Source organism: Orbicella faveolata, unplaced genomic scaffold (assembly GCF_042242905.1).
Source record: "Orbicella faveolata isolate gen_17 unplaced genomic scaffold, um_ofav_v1 contig_12, whole genome shotgun sequence".
In the NCBI taxonomy this organism is placed as follows: Eukaryota; Metazoa; Cnidaria; class Anthozoa; order Scleractinia; family Merulinidae; genus Orbicella; species Orbicella faveolata.
Genome location: NW_028301539.1, coordinates 32416454 through 32431778, shown reverse-complemented (window position 1 = coordinate 32431778; position 15325 = coordinate 32416454). Strand labels below are relative to the sequence as shown.

The following is a 15325-nucleotide window of genomic DNA, read 5'->3' as shown; positions in this document are numbered from 1 at the left end:
CTGGACCTTCACAATAAGAACTTAGTTAGGTGCTCACAGTAAATGAGTCCCTTTAAGTCCCAAGAATAAGGTTGTGTTTAGGGTCGACGTTGAATTAGACTGCGGCCATCTTGAGGATTTTAGAGCTGAGAGTTAATTTGAGATATTTTTTTCATCGTGCTTACTTAATAAAGCATTTTTTTATATAGCGCATAAAAATCATAAACAAATAGATGTCTTTATTCCGTTGCTGACAAAAGTACATACACCACCTGATGTACATACAAAATTCTTCAGAATGATAAAAAATGGCTACCTGGCGTTGAGAATTAAAATAACTCTATTCATCTGCCTTTGTAAAACTATATAAAACTATTATTTTGACATCTACGTTCATTTAAAACAATACTTTTTAATTTGCAGTGTCAAAGGTTTTTTTTTTCCACTTTGAGCTATTTTGCATTCACGACAACATAACAAAACAAACATATATACATTTTCTCCAAAATGAGCTATCACTTTGCTATTTGTATTGCATGGTACTTCCTACTGTATGCAAACAAGAATATTTTACAAAGAAAAGTCTATGGAAGAAAAATCTCTCTGCATGGAATAAAGAACAATTTTTTTCAAGAGGTTTGCCTGCAGAGTGTTTTTTTCCCTAGAGGAAAGGTTTTACGAAACCTACTGCGTATCATATTTGTTTAATTTACAGCAGTGGTTGCTGATTGTACTTGGAGGAACTTTGTCCTTATTATTGTTTTACCAAAGTCTTCCGTGAATTTTAGCCAAGCTTGAGCGGCGACTCTCAGAACCAGACCCTCGGGGCGAACTCGACTTTATTTCTGGAAGTTTGACGGTATTAGAGCTTGAAGGAGTACTGGGTTTATTTCCAAACGCGATGAATAAAAACTTGAAACTGTTGTCTATTTCGAACATAACGTCCTCGTCTACTTTCTTGCTATCTCTTCCACCTTCCTTTACCATCCTGGCAGGCGGCGCACAAGCAGTTGAATGTCTTCTTTTTGCGTTCATCATTCCCTTAGTGGGCTCCACAGAAGGCAGGCTGTTCCTTCGTACGCGCGACTTTGAATCGCCTGCGATCGGCGGAACCCTTTTGCTGGCGTTAAAGGCTTGCCTTGTTTTCCAGATATCATAGTCGAATTCTCGACTCAGCCGGTTTTGTTCCCGCTGAAGTTGGCCCAGCTTCTGTTGAAGATCAGTCTCCTCTTTTCTGTTTAATGCCATTACTTTTTGAACACGTTGCTCGTTACACCATCTCGAAGTCTTGCGCAGTCGGAGGCGGGGATCCATGTGAACTAAAGCGCAACTGTAAAGAAAACCGTCAATTAAGAATAAAAACAATCACGGTGTCTCCAAAACCCGAATAGTAAAAAGCTTTAAGAATTGAGCGTCTCAGCACTCTTTCTGGGCGGATTCATTTCTTTGCGTTCTCCACGAAAAATACGCCAGTTTCGATAAAATAGTTGCATGCTTGAAGATGATGAACTTGGAACTTAACACGGAGTGACAGATTTGGAAAATGGCGTAACAGAACCGTGCTAAACGTGAGCCAAAGAGAAGAATCTTTTTAAATCTCACCTACCATGCAGCGTAAAATAATTGAGATGTCGTGGGTAATTTCTCAGAGATATCGAGCTCAGTAAACAAGTAAACTGTTAGAAAGTATTGCAAATAGAACTAATATACTCATTTAGGAGATATATTCTCTGACTTAGCACTACAAATTTTCGGCTCAGAATTTGCGATTATTTAAGTTCTCTATTACGTGATTTGGTAAAGCTTTTAAAAGAAGGCTCCAATTGTACAATTCTTCCGATTCTATGATGGTGCTATTCTACGCATGTAGGCGATGTTATTTACTTTTCTGATTTAATTTATTGAACCTAAGATCTTTTTAGTTGTCAGTTTCCAGCTACACACGATTCTCCCGATTCTGCTATCATCATATTCTAAACAGTAACTCTTCACTTTTATTCCACAATTCGATTCCAAGCCAGGCCTTCGTTCGATTGTACAACAAAAACGTTTGCAAAAGGAATCGTTCTTTCGCTGTTTTTCCACTCGACAGAATTCTTTATCTGTGGAAAATTGTCTCCGAGAGTTCAGAAAACTTTTCAAGCAATCAAGGAGCGAGTCCAATGAAACCTATTGCACCTTTTTGAAAGCCGTGTGCGTTTTACGATAAACAAGGACTGTTAAAGAGCAGTGAGCTGCTAAATATTCAACCTGGCTGAAACCAGCAGAAGAAAGCCTTACTCACTCGTCAGGTAATCAGTCCAGTTAAAGGAAATGTTACAGGATCGTAAAGAAGTGATTCTCCCTTGATCCCTGCGAAATAAACAAATCGCCTCTATGCGAGTTTTCAATGACCACTGTTCTGAATGGTTTAATTAATGTGTAATAGCACTTATTCAAGTTAGGCTTTTGAGTCTATTGACGGTGAAGTGTAATTAATCGTGATTACGGTCTGAATTGCACACACTGGGGGTCAATGATAGTCATTTGTTCGACAATAGCATCGCTACCAAAGTAAGCTTATGCGATCATAACCTGCTATTGTACTGCACACTTATTTTAAGTAGTCTTGGATTAAAAATAGTCTAATGCGATACTTACTCCAGCAGAAAATTAAATTTGTACATTTAATATGAATATTGCCTACCCTTAACTTAACTGTACAACGCCCGCACCAACAGTGCAGTTAGTCCATCGTTTATTGAATGCGAACAAAAACAAGTACAAAGGGAATCGATATAAACAAAAAAAAGCCGGCTTTCTCTCTTTATTTTGCTCGAAGTTATTTTGAGCGCCTAAGCTACATTTCCCCAAGGGAAAACACAAAACAACCTAGATCCCAGGCTCTCTCTTCTTTCCCTTCTTTTTGTAGTTCAAGGAAACGAAGGCAAAGCTTTCAGCTTTTGGCCCCATCTATATGGGGGAAGGGTTGTCTTGGGTACCGAGATCATATAAATAGGCCCTTAGAAGCTAACAGCTTTACTTTTTCTTTGGCTCTCTTTCCTTTGGCACGAGCATGTACAAGCCGCCAATTCGGACGCGGGTAAAAATTGGCCTGATTTTAGGTCATTTTAAGACGTCTGTTGCAGTCTAATATATTTTGCAAGTCAATCAGAATGCGTGAAAACACTATTCACTGGTTTTGTGGGTTGTTCGAATGAGCCAACTTCCATCAGGCATAACAACCATGCAAATAAATCGACCGGGTTCTTGATATTTCCTGGAATGGCGAGCAGGGATGGTGCAGTGGTGAGAGCGCTCGCCTCCCACCAATGTAGCCCAGGTTCGATTCCGCCCCGGTGCCATATGTGGCTTGAGTTGTGCCTTGCTCCAAGGGTTTTCCTCTGGGTTCTCCGGTTTTCCTTCGTCCACAAAAACGAACACTCCAAATTTCAATTCAATCAGGATAGAGGACCTGCATGAAAACCACGCCTAAGGCTGATGTGGCTTCCTCTCTAAATATTGTAAAATTTATCTATCTATTTATTTATTTATTTATTTATTTATTTGAATGTTTGAGACGGTATATGCGTGTTGCTGGTTCTTTGCATCCTGACCAATCACCCTTGGGAGCACAAGTTCACGAGGTGGCTCCTCAGCGGTAAACTTCTGAGAGATCAGTTGTAAGAGGCTTTACGATTACATGATGATAAATATCCATAAACAGTTTCATTTCACAAAATTTGTTGTCCTTTGCTGTTTCCGGACGGGCCTAAGGGCTTTAAGCCGCGACTGTTAGCTGGTTGTTTTAGTTTTGTTTTACAGTCACCCAAAAATTACAATAATCTATGAACTGACCTCGGACCAAAACTGGCAGTTAACGAACATCTACCCCTTGGTACAGAGCCTGCGATCGGGAACAGGCGCTCCGCGAGTCAGAGAGCGAAGCGCTACTGAGAAGCGAACTCGGCAGAGCGCCGAACGGGAGCGACGAAGAATAAATCGCCTGTAGTAGGAGCCCCTCTGTAGCCACACCCGATGATCACATCGTCTACGCCCTTGCCCCTCCTTGATATCGTTTTTCGTTGCTTTCATGCTCGTCTCAGTGTGATACAACTGAATTAACTGAAGTTTGACAATCGTTGTCACCAATTTACGTATCCGGTGCTGTTCCCTTTCAAGAGTCAGATATTTTCACGAGTTTAATTTACCTTGCCTGCGAGCGGGCTGAAATAGAAAGATAAAAATACTTTCAAACTTCCGTGATCTACTTTTAATTCCGGAAGTAAGCTCCTGCGACCGAAACTAACATGTATTTATGAACGTGCGTACATTGACCATCCAGTTGACACTGTTAATATTTCGAAGTTAGAACCAAATGTTATTTCGGATCGTCAAAGTATATTTTTAGACTCCAAACTGACAGAGCAAGTTTTGACTCGGATCTCCTTTGTTGTTTCTGAAATGCACAACTGCGTTTGTATAATCTCTCAGAACGCATAACTCCTCCAAAAAGGAAAATACTCATATACATTAACAAAGAAAAAAAAACTGAACTTTATAAAGCATCACAGAGTTTCAGTTTAAGTTTTTGAAGAGTTAACCTTTGTATCTGAGCTTGATTCAAGAACGACGTATTTGACAAGATCGACAGTATTTTTTGTTGTGTTCCTATGCAACAAGAAAACGTTCGTTCATTTTACAAAGATAAGGGTAGTTTCTGTGTCTGAGTGATTCAGGGTTTAGTTAGAAATATAATTCTGGTTTAGTTAGAAATGGAAATAACTTTCTTTATTATATAGACAGGAGTGTTTTACTGGAAAATACACCACTCATAAAATTCATACGAAACCACATCCGGGACTCGGGTGGCGTATTTTCCATATCCTCACTAGTGAAGATATCGATGATTTTGCTGATATCAAGTTTGTCTCTAAATTGTACTTAAATTCGTTGGTGTATGATCCAAACATCTACGGGTCTTCCTCGAAAGTCTTCGGCAATCTTCGGAAATTTCGGAAAATGTTCGGCAATGTTCGTGTGACCTTCGGACAAGTTTTGAAGAATCTTCGGAAATCTTCGGAAAAGGGTCGGAAATCTTCAGAAAATCGTCAAAAACGTCTTCATCAGTATGTCTATGTAATAAAAAGAACATAACACGTTAGCCCGAAGGTATGAATTTTATGCTCTTGCCACTCGAAAACATAAAATTCATATCTTCTCACCACCGTGTAATATCCTCTATGTAGCAGGATTCTTTCTATAAGAAACAGAAGAAGGTCAATGAATGTACAAATTCGATTCCAAAAAGCTAAGAGATCTACTCAAATCAGAACTTCCGTTGTTCTCTTGGTTAGGATTTCATCAATGAATGAATATTTCCTATCCTTTTTTTGACAGAAAAAAGTTGTTTCGTATCCTTAGAAGCCGGAAAATTTTACATCGTGTAAAGTTTAAAATAGTACTATGAAACTCATACTGATCATTTCGAGATATTGTTTATCGAGCTTGTCATACAACTGAAAATTAACTTCAGACCAAAAGGTCGATTTCTTTGATCTAAATTTGAATCATTGAATGTCAGTGCCTTATCGAAAGTAACTGAGATTCCAATAAATTTCTAACTTTTCCGAGCTCAGTACATTCTCTTACTTTAACCACAAACAAACAAATTTATGATAATAGATTTTCAACAGCATTGCACCGGTAGCACAAAGGTCGTGGGTTCGAATCCCTTTCAAAGCCTGAGAATATTTTCAGGTCTTTTTCTTTCAGTAGTGTTATGGCTGTTTTCTCATCTATCATCAAACAAATTTATATGCGCCTATTTTCTAATTTTTGTCACACCTCGTTACCAGGTTCTTGCAGCTTATTCTTGTCCTCAAAAGCGCTTGTCCTTACTAACGGGTGGAACCTTCGTACGAGGAAAAGATGAGCCTCCTTTTTGGCCTCGTGCTAAGGCCTCGCAAGCTAAGAATGACAGGCGGGCTCTGGGAACGACGGTGCGGTTTCTCCTCGCGCACCTCAGTCAAGTCTTCTAGCTTGGCAATGATCTGTGTAACGCGTTCGTCTGCTCAGGTATCATCTGCTTCAGACTGACAAATCTGAGTGTGTAAGTTGGGTTGTTAGAATGAGCCAACTTCAATCGGGTCGACAAATTGTAGCATGCAAATTAACCTTTAAGGTCGGCACAAACGAGGCGAAAAGTCCCCGGGACTGGTCCCTCCTACAAGTCCGTTGAAGAGTTTGTACGAGGGGATTGATTGCAGGGGCTAGTCCCTTGTACTGTCTACACGCGGGGACTAATTGCGCAGGAACATAGGAAAAACTAGGGGCAAAAGCTGTCCTTCTCTCATGATCACTCTGCTGCTTTCCCAAAGTAAAATTATTTAAATTAACAACGTAACATTGAAATAAATCAGTTCAATTAAACTGCAGATAGTTCAGCTAAATTATTCAGTGCTTATTCTTTTTAATTTCCGGATAAAAGAATCGTCGATGTTTTTTTGAAAAATTCTGACAGAATTCGCGTGGTAAAAACACTTTAAGCTGCTTCTTTAACATACGATTCTGTAATTATTTCTTCTTTTTTAAATTTAATTTGTCGTAGGGACTTGTCCCACAAATAGTTCAGACACGAAGGGTTATGAGGGACAACCCAGTCGTAGGAACTTGTCCCTTCAATTCAAAACCAGTTTGAATTCGTGGAACTAGTTGCAGGGACCAAATTATGGCTAGTTCACTTGAAAGGACTTGTCCCCGCCACTTGTTAAATGGACTAGTCGCAGGGGTTTGTCCCTACACGGGCGCCGAATTTTAAACCCTCTAGGTCACGGTATACTTCTAAGATTGTTGCCGGTTCTCTCTACATTTTGACCAATTACACCAGGGTGCTCACGGTCATCAGGTGGCTACTCGGTGCCAAACTTCTGAAAGATTTGTAAGAAGTTTTACGCTTCTATATATGATGACAAATATCCATCATTAAAGCTGAGTTTACATATCACAATATATGTTGTTTTTTGCTTTTCCGGACGGTCTTGACTGGCATTTTAGACGTTTTTAGTTTTCATCATAGTTAGTATAAACTATGGTTTTCATTCACAATCACCTAAATATTGCAAACGAATGTCATTTAAAGACAAATTAAATCAATTAAACCGCACATTTTAGACGTGTTCACTTTTCATTCACAGTCACCTAAATATTGCAAATGAATGTAATTTAAAGAACAAGCCACCTTTCAGATCAAAATGGCAAAATTTATGAAAAACAGTTAGACCAAAACAGTTAAAAAACGGCACCCATCTGAACGCAGCCTAGCTAGCCTGCACTTGGTAATAGGCTCTCAACGGGTCAGAAAACAAAGCACCGAGCGAAGTCTGCAGAGCGCCGGACGGGAGCGACGAAGAATAAACGCCCGATTATGTCATCGTTTGCGCTCTTGCCCCTCCTTAAAATTGTAGCCCCTCCTTGTTTTTCGTTGCTTTCACGCTCATCACAGCACACAACTGAAATAAATAATGTTTCACAAGTGCTGTCACCGATTTACTTATCGGTGCCGTTCTCTTTCTAGAGTCAGTTATTTTCTCGAGTTTAATTTACGCTTGCCTGGAAGCGGGCTGTAACCAATTTCGTAGCTGGATTAAATACTTCCAGACTTCCGTGGTCTATTTTTGATTCCGGAAGTGAGCCTCCTCAACCGAAACTAACATGTGTTTAGGAACGCGCGTACATTGAAGACTCATTTGACGTAGTTAAATATTGGAACAACGTAATAAGATGGAAACAAATGCTATTTTTGTTCGTCTAAGTATATTTTTAGATTCCAAACTGGTAGACCAAACTGGTATTAATCGTCTTTGTTATTCTGATATGCACAACTTCGTTTATACAATCTCCCAGACAACAGACCCCCTCCGGGGAAAAAAGATGCATCACCAAACAAACATAGTAATTTCTAAGCGCGTCATAAATTTGAGGCACTGCTTTGTATTGAGCTTGTATTGAGCTTGCTTGTAACCGTGTTTGTTGTTGTGTTCCTATGCAACCGCAAAACGTACGCTCACTACAAAGACAAGGTAATTTTACTTTGAGCGATATTTGTAGAAACTGGTCTAAATGTAAGGTCGGATGAACTTCAGAAATGGGAATAACATCAATTCCACAAATCCTATGTTTGTTGTTGTGTTCCTATGCAACCGGAAAACGTACGTTTATTATAAAGATACGATTATTTTACTGTGAGCGATACATGTAGAAACTGGTCTAAATGTAGGATGAGCATCAAAAATGGGAATAACATTTATTCCACAAGCCTTCTTTTTCAAAGAGCTTAGAGATATGCTGTAACTTCTGTTGTTCTCTTGGTTAGGCTTGGTTAGGTTTTCATCAATTACTGAATATTTCCTTTCCTTTTCCTAACAGAAATAGTGTGTTCAGTGTTCCCTCGAAATAAATTAAGGATCGACTAAAAGTGTTTTTAACTGACGTAAACTGATCATTTACAACAACGTTAACAACAACAGGAAAAACAAGCTTTTTTACCAGATTAAAAGTTCAACTTAAATTACAGCATAATATATAAATATATCATTTCCAGATATTGTTTGTTGTATTTGTAATAGAGCTGAATATCAATCGCTGCTCATGAAAGGATTCGTTTACGACTTTTGCCTCATCGACTATCAGCGGCTTATCGCGGAAAGCAGTTAGATTTCATCAATTCATCGAGCTCAGGACATTCTCTAAATTCAACCAGAAACAAACAGTTGTATGCGACCCGTTTCGATTTTGTCAGCACCAAGCAGCAAACAGAAACGATAAAAGTGAATAGTGTGCAGCACAACTTTTCCTCGTGCCAAGACCTCGCCAGCTAATAGGGACAATCGGGCTCTGGGACGAAATTGCAGGTGCTCTCAGTTCCAGTGCACCTCACCTTTTCTAGCTTTACTGCGCTCGTCTGCTCATAGGCTATAGACATCTAAACAAACCTGACAACAAAGCCAATATATATACTCAAATATATATGGACAAAAAAATATATTGTCATTCCCAAAAGGACCCCTGAAAGATTACAACGATCTGACTGTACTATTCAGTATGTGTAACCGTGACCTTGATCTCATGTCTAATATTGCTGATGATTATTAGCTTTAAATTCGTCTGAAAAAGATTTAATAATGTAATTAAAGCATTTGCGGAAAACCTGTCTGCGTGGAAGCTTTCATAAAATTTGAAAATTGTGATCTTGTTCAGTGCCAAATATTCTTCTGATTTTCAACATTTTCAGTTCGCTACATAACTAAAATGTTTGAAGGCCAACGATTTTTATGTATACACGCGCACGGATTGTCTACAAACAAGCCCCCATCAGAAAGGCAAGACGCAAATCACAGATCCAAGACGTGAGGAAAATCATGGGCGCACACTCAGCCATCTCAGGATCGGCTTCGAACTCAACTGTTAAATCAACGAGGGAAAAAAGGGAAAATTGCGCCTGGTTTTTTCCAAACCAAACTTTTATTCTTCAGAAAGTCACATTTTGTCCGTGATGACTATGATTAAATAGCTGTGAAATATGCGGCTAAAAAACTAGATTACGGCTTAAAACTGCATAACCTTAATTTGTCTTCAAAATAAAAAAAAAAAAGAGAGAGAGAGTGAGAGAAAAGAAACTGCATTTAACGAATGCAGGTGCTCAAATATATCAGTAAATTTTAGATTAAAAATCCTTTACGTGCTCATTTAAAAATTTGTAGACTTTTTTCACGTTCGAAGTCAAAAATTGTCTCCGTATGTTTAAGTTTTTGTCGTAGTTTCGCGATTCAAATTAATGCCGGCCATGCATAGAACACGTCACTAGCTAGTCGGGTTCATCTTATTTACGTCACAGATTGCCGCCGGACAAATGCAAACAGTCACGGCACACGCAAATCATGCTAAAACTCACGGGTGCTCAGTTTGCTCCGGCATCGAAGTCAATTAACTTTGGAAGTGTGTTTTTTTCTTTCTTTGGGTAACATAAATATTTAAGTGCAAGGAATTTCGGAAACGATTATACTGCATATTCCTGTTAATGGCCTGATTATATATTCAAACACCTAGTTTACACACCCGCAAATATAAGGGGATCATCAATCTTTCCGCTCGCGTTTGACAAGTACATGCAAAGAACTCTTCCCAGAACTGCGTCACGCAAACAAACACGGAATCAGAAACAAGATCTAAACCTCGGAAGCTGGAAAGATTTTTGATTAGATATAAAAAATAGATATCAAAGAGTGAAAAGCAACGGCGGAGTTATCTGCCAGCAACTACACGAAATAATCGCTCAAAATATTGAAAAAATTGGGAGCACCAGCATTTACAATAACACACAACACTGTTAGGCCTATTAGAAGGGAGAGCGTTGTTGAAAACTTTCATGAGCTATACAGCGGAAAAGGAACGCTTCTCAGCTTCATTAAACGGGATTGCGTTTTACAGCGGCCGACCGAACGCAAATCGCGCTTTATTTTTGCTGATAAAAATGTCTGGACCAGGACGTCTAGAACAAATGATATGTTATTGATCGTATTTAGTATTTTCTATTTGCTCAGTATACGCGTGCATTTCCCTGGAAAGTCCAAGTTCATCGTTTTGGTACTGATCGCACTAAGTGCCATTTTCCTTGAGATAAACAGCACGTTGCTCACGTGCACAAGTACAACAGAGAAGTTGAGGACAAAAGACTGCTTAACAACAGCTTCCGCAATTTGACCCCACCGTCAACCTTTACACTTCAGCTAGAGTTCGCACGTGATATCCGTCATTTTCCACTCACGGACCCCGAAAAAAAACAAAAAAAACTGCCACTCCAATACGAGAGAGCGACCTTGTCTGTGCGCGCTGAAAACACTAGCAAAAACCATTCTGTACAATCTAAATGGTTCAAGAACATTTTTTGCCCATTATAGTTGCAGCTACAGCTGCAACTTGCAACTTCGAGAGCCGCAACTTCGAGCCGAGGCAAAGAAAAAATGAAATCGACTAAGTGCCTTGATTTTGCGTGCAATGACTCATTAAAATAAAAAGTTTTATCTTTGGGTGTCAAATATTCTGCTTATTTTCAGAATTGTCTCTTGGGTCACGAGAGTCAGCATATAAAGAATTGTTTGTTTGTGCGTTATCTGCGTATACACGCCTAGCGCCTGGATCTGGCCGCCCGCGTGCGCGAGCTCATGTCAGACACACCTACTGAGCTCCCGTTTCAAACTCCATAAATCGTCCAATTACGGTTTTAAAGTTTCTTTTCGCCAACATAATACCACGAGAAGTTTAAGACATGATTTACGAACGCCGTCATCGCTTACTCCGCAAATGAACAATCATAAATGTACATGTCATGTTAATTCAATAAGCATTTCCGTTCCCGGGGTGTCACGCAACGAAACAAGGAAAGCGTAGCACAACAAGGAAGAGCTCATCGAAAATCTAGAGTTGAAATATCTCCAGATTGTTTCCTTCTTGGTTTATTCGTCAGAAAAAAGAAATTGCATAAGAAAAGACTCCCCAGCAGCACGACATTTTATTGTTAGTCGATTTGGAGCGTTTCTTTAAGACAGTCTCGTGGGAAAATCGCGTGATTTAAGTGATGCGGCATTGAAAAGTCAGCTGACGTTCTAAAATCTGTTAACACAAATTATGTAACGCTTACGTAACACTCGGATTTGCATCGAATGTGCATAGATTTTTAATGAGCTGTTTTTACAATGTGACTTGAATTTCTGACCACTTTGGCTAACATAATTCTAGGAACTCTTAGAAAGGGAAATCCCCTCTTTCACTAAAACCGGACGTTTAATATATATTTGTGAGCGATCCAAGAAGTGAAATGGACAGCGGTCGTGCAATTCTGAGTTTCTTCCTGGAGTTGTTTTAGTGCCAGTTGTATTAAAATTATAAAATGGGACTTCGTAATAAAAAATATCTAGACCGCCAATACTACCAAAATATTTTATCCCCAAAAATTACCCTAGGACACTTTGGCAATTATTTTTAGCCAGTGATGAATTCGGAAAAGTTCCCGGGATATTGTAAAATAACTCAAGGCCAAAAATAGGATATCGCGGTGGGGGAAGTATAAAAATTGACCCTTTTTCTCAAGATACATTTTATAATTGAAGTGCTATATTTCACGCATACATATTTGAAATCGCATAATTAAAAATTTGGCTTAGTTGTGCCATAAAAGGTTTCTGATAACCTTCATGACTGTTAAGATATTGAAATTTATCGACGACTGCTTCGACAGTAGAGACAATTGCGGGGGTTTTCAATGCCAAATTTCATAAAAAATTCTTACTCAGTCTTCCGATCTAATTATACTCGAATGGATCGTGAGCAGAAATGATTCTAGCCTTTTACGCACGGCTATTTTTCCTCGCGCCTCGGAAGTAGAGCTGGCAGAGCTGAATAAAGACCAATTTAGAACGATCTTAAACACGTCCCTCGCGTGGCAGACCTTGTGTGTTCCCCTTTGGGAAGTCACGTTCGGAGCGCACCGGAAACTTTCTAGAAACCCTTCTCATTGGTCAGAAATACAATAGGACGTCAGTACGGCCAATCAGAAACGCAGTTGTCGTCTACCGGTGCTCTGTTTCGCGCTCACCCAGATCGAACTTGGCATTTGTTTATAACCGATTACTTCACTGATTCTTGGTCATATGAACGTCATTAGTGATCCAGCGAGCGTAGTCCGTATAAAAGTACAACCGAAATATCGAACTTCATCCTATGCTTATGCAAGCGAGCAAGCAAACATGTTTGACACCTGTAAAGGAGCAGATTTCGAAGAAGTTGGCTTGACTGTGAAACCATTTCAGTGCAACCGTTGCATTTGTGTTGCTTCAACGAACTTTTCGTGCAAAACGAACAAGTTCGAACTTTGCAGGAACACGAACGAAAGTGCAAGGTGCAGAATTCAGGCTGCGGAGGCAATCGACAAGGAAATGATTCCAAATAGTGTTTGTGAAATCGGTCGGCCCATCGGATCTGGTGGATTTGGAACTGTTTACGAAGCAACATTGGAAGGTAAAAAGCTGGCCGTTAAGAAAATGCACCGAAACGTGAAAAATCCGTGCGCAATGTTCGAAAGTGTCCAAGCAGAGAAATTGGTTCTGCCGTTGAAACATCCGAACATTGTTCGAACACTAGCTGTTCTTGAGCGAGAAAACTTGCAAGATGTCTGGATTCTTATGGAATTTGCCGGTCACAGGACACTGCAGGCTATAATTGACGATGATCGAGAAGTTTTGGAAAGCGCTCGAAGGTGGCACTTTGTACGTGACATTGCCTGCGCTCTCAAATTCGTTCACGAGAACGGTCTTGTTCATTTGGACTTAAAACCTGCAAACGTGATCGTCGATCGTCAAGATCTTTGCAAACTTGGCGATTTTGGGTGTTGTCAGAGCGTTGAGCTGACTGCCAAAAACGAACTAGCGTTGCCACCCAGCCCATCACCAAGCCCTAAAAGCTTGCTGACTGGTACGTTCGCTTACAGGGCGCCAGAATTGTTAAAAGGCGAGCTACCGAGCGTAAGAGCGGACATGTACTCGCTTGGGATCTGCCTGTGGCAGATGCTTTTTCGGGAACATCCTTATGGACTTGAAAGTCACTTTGTTGTTATTTTTGGAGTTGTGGCGTATCATTTGCGCCCGTCGCTAGCGAACTTGCCGGCAAGTGCTTCAAACGAGCCGGCCACTTCAGCTTACATCGAACTTATGAGGTTATTGTGGGACGCGAGCCCGTCTTCTAGACCTAGTGCAGAGGAAGTTTTAGTAACTGTGGACGAAATTGAAACTATGTGATTGCTGTTTCAGCATACTTGTCAACTTGGTCGTCTGCACGTAGGAAACTCTACAGTTACGCATCAGGAATGAAGTGTAAAAAAATGTCTTATACAACAATAGTTTACTATTTATTTTTCCACAAAAAGTCCCAAAATAACTTAACACGACTTGGACTTGGAATTTTACTTTTTCACTTTGCGGATGTAGAACGAAATTTCAAGGTCAACACATTTGACCGTTTCGTGTTGAAATTCCGTGTATGTTGTTGTATTTTGTAGTGGCTGTCACGACGACACAAAATTTGCATAAATTTGCAAATTTCATTTACGAGGCAATACAACGCATTTACGTAGTTTGTTCCCGTGAGAAAGAACTGTGAATTGCTTTTAATTCGTAAAAAGTGGCCTTATTCTCAAAATGAACAAAGTTCGGAAAAGAGTAATCGTTTCAAATATAAAGTTTGTGCTTCCGAAGAATTGCGCGAAAATTTATCGACTTCCGTGACTGGAAACCCAAGTTGGGAAAATTGCTCATTACGCGCAAAGTGCTATCTCATCCTGTTGTGGACTACTTTTTGTCGATTGTATACAAAAACGAGATAAGTCTCCTGAAGTTTCCATGGAGATTTTAAATGGGAGATCTTGTAATGAGCCTTAAATCGGAGTTCCTTTTTTTCTCCCAGACAAAGTAATCCGTCATTAATTTCAACATTTTTGTATAGAAAAATCCCTCCATTAACTACTCTCGTTATCATTGGTGCAATCTTTATATGGTACTTTTTTGGCAACACGACCTTTATGCAGTGAATTTTGGAGTTTTTTAAATTTTTTTTATATCAAGTTTTGATGACATTTTGTTTTCACTTTTTCTATATTGGCAGTAACTGTGTCTGGCAGGGTCCAAGTCATTGCAATTTGTACATAAAAAATTACCACAAAATATTGGAAAATAAGAAAAATAATATTCATATCACATTGTACAAAGATGTAAGTTGTATTTGCAGAGTCAGACTTGAATAGTTTGTATAATATTGCATGAATATTGTTAATTTATATCATACATGAAAACATTATTGTAGATTTAACAGATTTTATTTATTGAAAAATTAGCTTGAAAATGAATTAGAACTAGTAGATCATAGATTTGATAGTAAATAATTTAACCAGAACCTCAATAGACAAATGATACTGGATTGATATTGTAAAAACTACAAAATATAAATATTGACTGTACAGAAATATATAAAGTGAGTTACATTATGTAATGTTACACAATAAAGTGCAGTTGAAAGTGAGAATTTTGTTGCATAATTTTGTCAGTATATAGTCTAAGATATGTCACAGATCATCTGTCAGATCAAGAAAGATGAAAGCATGCCTTTCCTCACTTGAAAACAGAATCACATGATTAAGCAATCAGCTCATTGCAGTTGAGTTAAATTAGAATTACGAGTTTCTAATGGAAAAAAAATTAAATGGCTATCGGGATCTCACAAAGAATACCAGCAACCATACCCTCCCTATGGAATGTTTCTT

The 15325-nt window shown here is 39.1% G+C and overlaps 2 protein-coding genes across 2 annotated transcripts; one reads left to right on the top strand and one right to left on the bottom strand.

The window, feature by feature from the left end:
• Positions 1 to 664: 664 nt before the first annotated feature.
• Positions 665 to 1295, bottom strand: LOC149117583 (uncharacterized). Its single transcript, XM_089283327.1, has one exon. The coding sequence runs from the start codon at positions 1291 to 1293 to the stop codon at positions 742 to 744; it is 552 nt and encodes a 183-aa protein (XP_089139453.1). The 5' UTR covers positions 1294 to 1295; the 3' UTR covers positions 665 to 741.
• Positions 1296 to 12632: 11337 nt separating this feature from the next.
• LOC110044374 (serine/threonine-protein kinase mos-like) lies at positions 12633 to 15087 on the top strand. The gene has a single exon (XM_020749916.2). It carries the CDS (start codon positions 12666 to 12668, stop codon positions 13806 to 13808), a length of 1143 nt encoding a protein of 380 aa, XP_020605575.1. The 5' UTR covers positions 12633 to 12665; the 3' UTR covers positions 13809 to 15087.
• The last annotated feature ends 238 nt before the right edge of the window (positions 15088 to 15325 follow it).